This window comes from Balaenoptera physalus (assembly GCF_965194825.1).
Source record: "Balaenoptera physalus genome assembly, chromosome: 1".
NCBI classification, from domain to species: domain Eukaryota; kingdom Metazoa; phylum Chordata; class Mammalia; order Artiodactyla; family Balaenopteridae; genus Balaenoptera; species Balaenoptera physalus.
The window spans coordinates 51,379,382-51,391,583 of record NC_138882.1 but is presented as its reverse complement, the minus strand read 5'-3'; the positions used below and the strand labels follow the sequence as shown (position 1 = coordinate 51,391,583).

The window sequence follows — 12,202 nt, the reverse complement described above, 5'->3', positions numbered from 1 at the left end:
TATTATATATAGTAAAAAAAAGCTCAGCTAAATGAAGCTCCTAAAAGGCAAAAACCTAGATGATTCTCTAAAGCATGTAATTCCTCTTGTCTGTGGCCAAATTTTTGGACAATTAGTGAAAACATAGAACACCTTAAGATTTCATTAAATTGAAATCTGTGCCCAGTTTGGACAAATGAGTTGCTCAAAAACATATCTAAAGTGATTTTAAATACATGAAAGAATAAACAAATACCTTCAAATTTTTCAGGCTCGTTCATTATAATTGCTATCCAAATTGCAACTTTTTACATCTAGTCACTAAAATCAATTATAGAAAGCCGTCCAAGAAGTGTGTGTATATTTGAAGGCAAGATTAATCTTTCTTCAATAATTGTTCAGACTTTATACTAACTTAATTAACATTCCCTCAGTGTGTCTAAATTTGGTTAGATATTTGCAGATTATCCACATCTGCAAATACGGTACACAGAGGTGGAACATATGGCTTTTATCATGCTTTCTTATTCAGTAAACTAAACGCAGGAAAACCCTGTATCAAATGCAGTATATCAAGTCATGCCCAGAATCAAAGTAAAAATAATGGATCACAAGTGAAAATTACAGTGCCGTCATTAAAGTATTTGTTCATTTCTCACTGTCCATAACACAGCACTAGCAAGCTTTCTGAACAGTGCTGCTGGACTAGAGCTTTTATACGAAACCAGGAATAAGACTGCTTGCTATGCGCACATTCTGCAAAAGTTAATCCACCCGAGTATGCCTGTAGATCTGATTTCGTACACTCAACGAGGGACTTAAAACCTAAAAAGTGGTTAAATGCCTTCCCAAGGACCTTGAAACTAAAATTTTCTCCAAGATGACACCTGCAAAAGTATCTTTCTTATCACCCCTGCTAAGGAACACTTGGAAAGGTACGGCGGAGGCACCAGTCGATCAAAGAGGCTGCGGGAAAACTGCGCAACAGCCTAGGAGTGAGGACCGAAACTTCCCCTCCACTCCGCCTTTCCCAGGGACTCGGTACTGGGGGCCGGGCCGGGCGTCTCCTGCGTGCCGGCAACAGTTGCCAGGAGCAGCTGGCTGAGTACCGGCACTCTGCCCAACCAGTGGGCTCTTCTCCGTCGTCCACTCCTTCCCTCCCCGAAGGCCGAGGACAGCGACGTCCTCCTCCCTCTTCTCCTCCTCTTTGGTGCCTTCAGCCAGGAGGCGGGAGTGACCCGCGGCAGCTGACCCAGCACAGGCACTGCCTCTCCCACAGCCCTCAGAACACACGATGGGCCCAGAGGCGGGTTTGCAGCACAGCAGCGACGACGCAGGCGGCAGCCCCGGCGACTCTCAACTGCCTCCCTGACCGTCGACACCACTGCTGAACACCCGAAAAGCCATCGCCACCAACGGCAGGAGACTCTAGAGGCCCCCCAAAACACCTTCGCGATCGACTCAAGCTACGTCAACAACTATGGCAGGCGAGGGGTGGCGGGCGGAGCCGGAATGGGAAGGATGGGGGCTGTACGTCACGCCCAGGGCTCCGCTACGGGAGGGGAGGCCCCGGCTCGCCCCTCAAAATGGCGGCGGCAGTGACGCGCCTGCGTATGGAACTCCTACGCCGTCGCGCCACGGCCGGCGGGAAGTGAGGTTCTCAGAAGAGCCGCCCGAAGTGTACGGCGACTTCGAGCCCCGGGCGGCCAAAGAAAAGGCCCCGGTGGGAAGACAAATTCCGCTAAAAGAGTTCCGGCACGATTCGGCGAAAGAGGAAGTGAGAGAACGCTCCTATTACCTTCGGTCTCGGCAGCGGAGGCAGCCGCGACTCCAGGAAGCCGAGGAGATGAAGACACGAAGAGCTACTCGCCCCCAGCAGCAGCAGCAGCAGCAGCAGCACTCACAGCCGCCTCCGCTGCAGCCGTCTCCGGTTACGACCCGGAGAGGATTACGGGACTCCCATTCAGCCGAAGGTGAGGCCGACGGAGGTAAGAGTCTCAGCCCCGAGCCAGGGAGGGAGTGCGGCGAGCGTGCGTGCGCAGAGGGTGTGTGCGCCTCGGCCGGGCGTGTGCCTTTCTGGACCTCATCCCCTCGGGGCTTCTCCGCCCGAATGGGCGTGCGACCCCACGCCCGGTCCGCCCAGACCGCTGGCGGGAAAGCGGCAGGGGCGGGGGCACTGGAAGGGAAGGCAGTCGTGCGGAGCGACCTGAGCAGAGCTGGGGAGCCGCGTGCATCCTTGGCCATCAATTTAGGGGTGTCAGGATTGCCTCTTTTCTGCAGGCTTGCACGTTGGGACGGCGAGTTAGGCGGCAGGCGGGACACTGAATCACTCCGGGCTCGGTTTCATATAGGCTCTCTTTGTCCTGCGGATGTTTCTACCAAAGCCACTTCCATTTCCACCTTTAACTCTCAGAGGCCAGAAGTCCCTAGCTGAGAATTTTGGTTCTTATCTAACCTTCCAGTCTTTTTCCATCACTACCCAGGTGGGGAGAGAGGGAGGGAAATTTTGTGAGTGGCCGTTTTGAGGACAAGTGTAGTTGATGAATTGATTTGAGACCCCACCCAAATACTTACACCGAAACGGGGTAAGGCAGTTATCCTGAACTTGAAGCTTCCCAGTGCCTGATAAACTTGAGCTGATCGCTCTTTCTAGAGTGTGATGGTCTCTGGCAAAAATTCGCATGTTGGGGACCGTCAATGGTTAAGTAGTAGCCAGACAAAGCAAGACTCTAAATTAGTTTTCGTCTGAATGGGCCGCAAGGATACTGACAAGGTGATTGTATAGTTTTAGGAAAGTCACAGATGAATCAACTCCCTAATCCATCCTCTCCCACCCTGCCCCCTCTCCCCCATCTAACACTGAGTCACAGATGAAGTTTCCTGTTGGCTCCCCGTAGGGCACCTATGAGGTAAAATCAGGGGATTTGAATCATAATGGGATTACATAGTTAGTGATAGACCTTTGATGGATATGATGAAGAGGAGGTGGATTTTCAGTTTAGAGCAGAGTAATAGGCTGCACATTTACCGGCTAAATAACACATTGTGAAGTGCTGACACATTGGAAGATGTGTTGATTTTGGAAACTGTGTTAAAGATAATGTAAATTAGTATTGGGAGTAGCAATTCAAGACAGTTTAACCCATATATATGTTAGTTTTATCTCTCTTTTAAGATTGTCAACTTCTGAAGACAAAGACCCTACATATATATTTATATATTTGAAGGACCACGTTATACTTCCGTGCTTATGTTCATTCTGTATCTCCAATATCTGGAAGAATGCTTTAGAAGGCAAAAAGAATATATGTTAAATTGTATTGACTCCCACACAGGCTGTTGCAGTTGTATAAGCTAATTTTTTTAACACATAAAGGATATACTTCTATTTTAGTAAATCTATAAGGATCTACACGTTTTTCATTATTCTGCTTTAGCCCATCTTTTAAATTTTCTAAAGTAATATATTTTTGTTGCAAAGCATCATTGGTGAATAGTTTATTTTTGTATTGTCTTAAAGAGTAGTTCTGGCTAGTTAAATTCCTAAGTTTTGGTATATCTAATAACACATTTCTAAAGGGATGAATTACTTGCATTTCTGTGTATATATTGCTGTTAATATGCATAATCTCTACTCAGTTCACATATTCTGAATTTTAGAATTGTCATATCTATTCTTTAGAGGATGAACCATCTTCACAAACTGTTTTAAGCCCAGCCGTCTCAAAGAAAACTATCAGGAGAACACAAGAGACTCCAGGTAAGAAGAGTGAGTTTGTTGTTTTCCTTACGTGCCTGCTTTTTTTATGTATAGATTATAGACTGGTCTATCAAGGGTCGCAGATCATACCTCATTCAGGGTTTCAGTGAATCTTCTTTATAGGTTTTTTATTGAATTAAGCAATAGTAGCATGTGTCAAGAAAAGACAGGGCACATACTTGAGTACCTACTAAGTACCATATGCTTTGTGTATGTTAATTAATTCACATAACTGTGCAGGATAGATGTACCCATTTTTTGGTGAGAAAACTGGAGCTCAGAGTAGCTAACTTTTCTCTGAGATTACTTGCTATGTAACTGAGCCAAATTCAGACCCAGGTTTGTCTTCTCCAAAGCCCTTTCATTTGCCCCAAGTACCTCACTGTCACTGTCCCGTGTGATAGTTACTACTCAGTAAAGCTTGTTAAGTGTTGAATGAATGAATATGTCACACTACTTTACATTTGAAACGGATTAAGGGCTTCCCTGGTGGCGCAGTGGTTAAGAATCCTCCTGCCAATGCAGGGACACATGCCGTGTCCCTGGTCCGGGAAGATCCCACATGCCGTGGAGCAGCTAAGCCCGTGCGCCACAACTACTGGGCCTGCGCTCTAGAGCCCGCGAGCCACAACTACTGAAGCCCACACACCTAGAGCCGGTGCGCCACAACAAGAGAAGCCACCGCAATGAGAAGCCCGTGCACCGCAATAGAGAGTAGCCCAGCTCGACGCAACTAGAGAAAGCCCACGCGCAGCAACGAAGACCCAATGCAGCCAAAAATAAATAAATAAAATAAAATGGATTAAATGGTCTGCATTGTAAAATCATGACACAATATGGTCGATCTCAGTTTGATAATATATTTCATCAAATCTAAGATCTCATCAGTTGTAAGATATACTGTCATTGTTTTATGTACCACCTAGGAGGAAGAAATGCTGCCAATTACACTGTAATATGCCTTAGATTTTATGATACATCCCACTTTCAGAGATGTTAAAGTGTAAAAATATTTGCATCTTAGTATCAATGTAACATGGCAATAGGCTACATTTGATAGTCTACTTAATGTTTTAAAACCTGTTTAAACTGTTTTGAAAAGCAAGGGAAAGGATTAAGTTGTCATTAATGCATAACATCCTTTGGTTTTTAGTTCCATTTATTTTCAGTTTGCTTTTTTTGATATTAGGAAAGTCCACAGCAATAAATGATTGTAGCTATTGAAACTGATCATCTCTGGCTTTTTATTTTTAAACCCAAATCCTGACTTCTTTCCTTACCCATTGCTTCTAATGAGATTATTCCTTATAATTTAAACTGTTCTGTTCTCAGTTTTGAATGAATAAATATCTTGTTCAAGTTTAGTTCCAGATAACACACCCTTTATGCTTAATTCCTTGAATAGCCTATGGTACTGTGTTAAGATTATAAACTACCTTAGAAAAATGCTTTGAGTGATAGGTGCTATAAACAGATTTTCCAGGCCTTTTTTTTTTTTTTTTTTTAAGATTTATTTATTTATTTTTGGCTGCGTTGGGTCTTGATTGCTGTGCGTGGGCTTTCTCTAGTTGCAGTGAGCAGGGGCTACCCTTTGTTGCAGTGTGTGGGCTTCTTACTGCGGTGGCTTCTCTTGTTGCAGAGCACAGGCTCTAGGCACACAGGCTTCAGTAGTTGTGGCACGTGGGCTCAGTAGTTGTGGCTTGCGGGCTCTGGAGCACAGGCTCAGTAGTTGTGGCACACGGGCTTAGTTGCTCTGTGGCATGTGGGATCTTCCAGGACCACGAACCCGTGTCCCCTGCGTTGGCAGGCAGATTCTTAACCACTCCGCCACCAGGGAAGTCCTTCTAGGCCATGTGGAAAAACCATATTCTTGAAATTTTATTTACAGGAGATTTAATTTCATGGCCCTTATACCGGGAGAAACAAAAATTTCTCATTTTTAAAATCTACAGTAAATTTATAAAAATTATGGAGTTAAGTAAATTGATGTAATGAAGACTGTTGAGCACCAACCTACAGACCATTATGAAACGATTATACAATAGAATATCTCGTACAGTCTTTTGGAGTTCACATTAGGCCTGTATTTAAGGACTGCTGTTGAGGTACATGGCTGCATAATGTTGTGGAAAGAGCAGTGGACCTTGGTTGAATTAGCTACTCACCTTGAACCTCAGGCCTTTATCTGTATGACTTACCCAGCCTAACTCACAAGGCCACTGCAAAAATGATATAGTACTTGCCAAGTCAGTTTGTACACAGTAAAACATACAGATATAAGGCGGGGTTTTTTTTCCTCACAGCACTTTACAGGAGATGTGAAGTTCATAAAATTTTGCTTAAGCATTTCTTTTTTCTCAAGAAGCTCATGCTATAGTTGGTAATGGAAAAGACAAAACATTTCCCAGTATAGATGATAGATCGATGGAACTCATGCATAGATTACCTGGAATATATCGATATCATACTGTGCTACAATATAACTAGAAATAAGGATATGTGCATCTTTGGGAGACTTGAGATACTGGGGGTTCTCTTACTCTAAAAGGTGCTTTTAAAAATTATACTACATCTAGCACTTGGCATGCTCCTGTATCATTCCTCTTAATAAAAGGAGAAAGAGTTTAGGGAAGTCATTAAATGAATGGTTATAAAGTCTTTGTAGCAGAGGAATTATTTAAACAGGAGTCAACTTTGATGGAAAACTGCTTTAAGTGCAAGTTTAAGGATAGGCCCTTCCTTGTTTGAGGGAATGTAAATTGGTGCAGTCACTATGGAAAACAGTTTGGAGGTTCCTTAAAAAAACTAAAAATATAGTTGCCGTATGATCCTGCAATCCCACTCCTGGGCGTATATCCAGAGAAAACTCTAATTTGAAAAGATACATGCACCCATATGTTCATAGCAGCAATATTTACAGTAGCTAAGACATGGAAGCAACCTAAATGTCCATCAACAGCTGAATGGATAAAGAAGTGGTATGTGTATATGTATATGTGTACACACACACACACACACACACACACACACAATGGAATGCTACTCAGCCATTAAAAAGAATGAAATAATGCCATTTGCAGCAACATGGAAGGACCTGGAGATTATCATACTAAGTGAAGTAAGCCAGAAAGAGAAAGACAAATATTATATGATATCACTTATATGTGGAATCTAAAATATGATACAAATGAACTTATTTACAAAAAAGAAACAGATTCACAGACTTAGAAAACAAATTTATGGTTACCAAAGGGGCAAGGGGGGTGGAGGAAGGATAAATTAGGAGTTTGGGATTGGCAGATATGAACTATTATATATAAAATAGATAAACAACAAAGTCCTACTGTATAGCACAGGGAAATATATTCAGTATCCTATAAGAAACCATAATGGAAAAGAATATGAAAAAGAATATATATATATAACTGAATCACTTTGCTATACACCAGAAACTTAATACAACATTGTAAATTGACTACACATCAATTAAAAAAGAAAAAGATAGTCCCTTCCTTCTTCTTGTAGAATCATAGACTTTCAATTTAACTTTGGTATTCAAAATTGTGCCATAATTGTATATAGGGCCCGTGGTGTGGTCTGAGAGAACTTTATCCAAAAATGTCCTTGAAAATAATGACCTAAAGCAAGGGGCCACTTTCTAAAACAACCTAGTAAAGACAACTACATCATTTGTCATCCTGTTTTTGAAGTCGTGAAAAAATGTTGATTGTATTAGTTTAGAATAGGGATATGGTTTAAACTCTGCTTAATGTTTGAAGTTTCAGAATTGCATTATTTTCACATTGAAATAGCCATTAGGTTGTTCAGTCAGTTCAGTCCACATATACCTATATAACTTCTTCTATGGCCAGGTTCATTCCTTTCATGAAACTAATTTCATAATCTAAAAATACAGTAGGAAAATTTCATTTACTTTTCCTAAAGTTAAATATTTTTAACAGTTATGGTTTCTAGCTAAATAATTATAGTTAAATATTTTTAATACCTTCTATTTTGTCATGAACATTTGATCCTTTGGCTGCTGTAGTTACATTCATTCTCCAGATATTATTGAGCACCTACTTTATACCAGTCCCCTTGCTAGAGCCTGGGAGTGCAATGGTGAGCAAAAGCAGCAGACAAAGGAAGGAGATTGCTACTAAAGAAGGATACTTCTGGGGCTTCCCCGGTGGCACAGTGGTTGAGAATCTGCCTGCCAATGCAGGGGATACGGGTTCGAGCCTTGGTCTGGGAAGATCCCACATGCCGCGGAGCAACTAGGCCCATGAGGCACAACTACTGAGCCTGTGCATCTGGAGCCTCTGCTCCACAACAAGAGGGGCCGTGACAGTGAGAGGCTCGCGTACCGCGATGTAGAGTGGCTTCCACTTGCCGCAACTAGAGGAAGCCCTCACCTTTAAAAAAAGAAAAAGACAAAAAAAAAGAAGCAATGGAAGGATGTGGCTGAGGCTTCGCCGGCCTCACTATGTCTGCCATTTTCAATTTAAAAAAAAAAAAAAGAAGGATACTTCTTATTTTATTCTCTAATACCTCTCTGGGCTACTCTGTCTCCTTCAAGTATCTTACATAGGGCTATATATATGGTAGAGCATATGAGAAAAGCTTAAATGAAAAGGTGGGGACTGAAATAGTAATTGGTGTCTATAGAGTAAGTTAAGTTTTAGGTTTTAATTAAACCTGAAAAGGATGGGAATACAGAGAAGAAAAAGAGAAAGGTAGTTGTAATAATAAGAGTAACAGACATGTACAAGATTTCTTTTTAAAGCTACTTATATAAGTTCTAAATACCTGATATGTGAAATTCTAACAACTGATAATATTTCATAGAATCTTAGAACTGGACGATTTAGGGAAGTCATCTACTCAGAGTTTCTATCAGTGTAGGTGTTCCTCTGTTAACATGTATCTGCATTGTTGATCATCTGCAGTGATGCGGAAGTCACTCCCTCACTCTCCATTCTGTTTTGGAGACAACACTAATAATTTGGTGGTTTTTCGTTTTACTATTGAACTAAAAGCTACTTTGCTGTAACTTTCTCTTGATCTTAGTTCTGTGTTTTTGAGCTACACAAAGTCAGTTTAATTGTTTCTCTACATCTCTGTCTTGAAGATGTACAAAATCATGCTCAGTAAGTATTTTTAGAACAAATGAATGGGTGTCCCTTCAAGATTTCTCTTCTCGATACTGTAAAGGGGAAATTGGGTTAAGTCAGTTTTGTGAAAACAAACATAGGCAGCCAGTGTAATGGCAGGGGTCAGGGATAGCTGGTTCAGAATGTGGTTTTTGCACTTCTCATACAGAGCCAAACATACTGCTTTCTTATAGAAACAAATGAAACAAAGCATAATGTAACCCAAATTTAGATGTAGATTGCATTTTATTTTATGTTGTGTGAGGCTGTTTGAGGAAACACACCTTGGATTTCTAGGCTAACATTAATATTTTATTTAATGGGATTGACTTCCTCATTAACCCTATGCCATTGAACCATAGACAGTCTGAAACCTGGCTAACATTAACATTGTTTTAAAAATTGGAGTTTGCATTTCCTGAACACACACAAGGTTAAATAATTGGAGGGAGTATATTAAGTCTCAGGAAGTTAAACCCTCAAATTAAAATATGATATAAATAATCCACAATTAGGGTATGCCACAAATGGGGTAGATAATTGAGTTGGTACTATGGTACAGATTTTGGTTCTTAATTGAGAAATTTAGAAGAGTGTTATTTGATATTCCTTTCTTGTTATACAAATATGGTCTGGTGAGAAAAACTGCAAAATTTTCCATCAAGTCCATAAATTTTTTATAGCAGGAAACTTTTCTCTAGTTCACTATTGTATTCCCATACTTAGCAAAATGGAGAGCTCAGAAAAAACTTGGCTGATTAAATAGATGATTGTATAATAAATCTAATATGTTTGACATTTTATATATTTTTTTAATGTTTTCTCTTCCTGTATTAGTGGTGAGTAAAGATCCTGTAATCAGCCTGTGTAGACCCCCTCTGAGAAGCTCAAGATTTGGTAAGAGACTGTTTTGTCTGTTGGTTCAACGTTCTTATATTTTTAAATAAGGTACTACATGTATTCATATGGTTCAAAATTCAAAAGTTTATATAAATATACAATGAAAAGTCTCCCTACCCCTTCTGACCTTTGCCCACCCAGTTTCCTCATCAGAGGCAACTGATGTTGTCAGTTTCTTAGGTATTTTTCCAGAGATATTTTATGGAAATATAGAGAAATTCATGTGTAAATGATATTTTCCTCTCTTTTTTTAACCCAATTTTTAGCCCAATAAATACTCCTTTCTGTACTGTCTTATTGTTTGTTTATTTTTACTTAAAATATATTGAGACATCTTTCCATATAAGTGTATAAAGGACTTCCTCATTCTTTTTAAGAGGTTGTTTCTTATATGTTGCTATGATTCTTTTTGTTAGCAAAATGGTTTTAAATTAGGGTCAGGGACTTTTTATTCTTCCCAGTATAATGCTAATAAAAAATTCAAGACTGAGGCTTTGTGGCTCAGGGCTATAAACTTTCCCTGCCTTAATTACATTTCTTTTTGACTAAAACCTTAAAAGAGGTTTAGTCTTTTTGACTAAAACCTTAAATTGATTTCATGGCTATGAAAGAAAGCTAGTAATGCCATTCCAAGAGGTCTACTTCTACTTAATTTTTAGAGTTTACCACCCATAAGGGTGCTTTATCGTGGGAACTAAAAAGGAAGCTTATTTATCTTCACATGAGGTTTCTACTCCTCAATCATTCCCTTTAAAAGAGAATTCGGTTGATTTTTTTTTTTTTTGATAGATGGCTGTCCTTCTAAGTATTATAAATGATAAAAATCTGTTAAGGTTTTGATGATGAACCTGTGGTAAAGAACCATGTGATGCATTTCCTTTTCAGCTCTAATCATTTTCTTGCTGTCTCTCTTGCAGATTCCTCATATAAAACAAATGGAAATACTAAAATGAGTGAATTAGGTTTGTTTATCTCTAATTCTTGTAGGTTCTCTTTGAGGTGTCTAATTATCAGTAGAATACAGGAGTACATTCATTTGGTCACTGGCTTGAGACTATTACTTTGTTCATTATCTCAGCTTGAGGGGCAGTGTCCTTACGAACATAAACTCTCTTAATCACCTGGGTTTTTATTCTCTCTAAAATTATGTCTTTTGTTATATTATTGTTTAAATTCATGTAAGAAAATATAAGAACATATATTTTAGTTTTTACTAGCAGTCAAGTTCACACTATCGGGAGAAAAGGATATCAGTTTACCAATTAAGGTTTCTTCTTGATTTAGAAAGTGAATTTGAGCTTTTTCAAGGTAAGTTTAGTGTTCTTTGCCATGTTTGTTGAAGTGGTTTATATTCTTTTCAGTGTTTGCCTTGGTGTAAGACATGAGCTACCAAGATCTGCGGCTTTAAGTGAATTTACACTGATTGTGGTTGGACTTAGGTTACAATTCTTTTCTAAATTTGGAGATGAGTCAAAAGGAGGGAAGCTTCATTTTTCTTTATAAATAGTTGCAACTTGTTTTAAATTTCTTTCACTTAAGCTCAGGCTAATTTTTTTTAGAGACTTCAGCATTTATAGTGTCTGGGTACTGAAAATGATCCTTGTAGTACGCAACTTATCATGTGTACTTTCACCCACCAGTTTCTCAAATGCTCTATTTAAAAACTTTAAAAAAAATTTTTTTAAGTCACAGAATCTTAATTAGAAGAGAACTTGGAGCTGAAATAATCTAGCACTTTTATATTCTTTGTATGCTAGATTTAGAAATCATTTCTATAAGTACTTTATAATAAAAACTAACTTTAAAGAAGTGCTTTCCAGCTTAAAGGGAATTTCTGTGAGATCAATATAGGGAATGACACCCTCTTTTTTTTTTTTTTTTTTTTTTTAATAGTAATGCTAGTACATCTTGGAGTATATAAAATGGCTATTCATGGAGCTCGAGCACTAGTGATACTTCCAAACTATTCTTTATTCTCTTTTTCTTGCTTTCCCACTCTGTTCTCCAAAACATGATTGGCATTGAACAGTCTTAAAAGGTACCTTTCTTGAAGGTATCTATAGCAGGGGTCCACAAACTACAGCCTCTGAGTAAAATCTGACCTGCAATCTTGTTTTTGTACAACCTGTGAGCTAAGAAAAGATTTTTGCATTTTATACTCACATACACATATATGTGTGTGTGTGTGTGTGTGTGTGTGTGTGTATGACAGAGACTACATGTGGCTAGAGAAGCCTAAAATATTTACTATTTGGCCCTTGATGGAGAAAGTTTGCCAACCCCTGATTTTATCAGTGGCAGAAATAAACACAGCATATCACCCAAATTAGCATTTGTTTGTTCTAAGTAAATTCAGAGAGTTCCATACTTGTCTGGACATAGATTTATTGTAACATTCCACACTAGGTTT

General features: G+C 39.5%; 1 protein-coding gene across 11 annotated transcripts in view; it reads left to right on the top strand.

The window, feature by feature from the left end:
- The first annotated feature begins 1,202 nt into the window (after window positions 1-1,202).
- The window catches only part of TOR1AIP1 (torsin 1A interacting protein 1), a 56,219-nt gene continuing 45,219 nt past the window's right edge, over window positions 1,203-12,202 (top strand). For 2 of the 11 annotated variants that reach the window (XM_082465346.1, XM_082465343.1), the window contains exons 1-4: window positions 1,208-1,967; window positions 3,662-3,739; window positions 9,730-9,789; window positions 10,710-10,754. In XM_082465346.1, the coding sequence (XP_082321472.1) occupies window positions 1,460-1,967; window positions 3,662-3,739; window positions 9,730-9,789; window positions 10,710-10,754 (691 nt within the window). In that variant the 5' untranslated portion in view covers window positions 1,208-1,459. Of the gene's footprint in view, window positions 1,968-3,661; window positions 3,740-9,729; window positions 9,790-10,709; window positions 10,755-12,202 lie in introns of all 11 variants that reach the window. The other 9 variants (XM_082465347.1, XM_082465350.1, XM_082465353.1 and 6 more) reach the window with 9 other exon arrangements.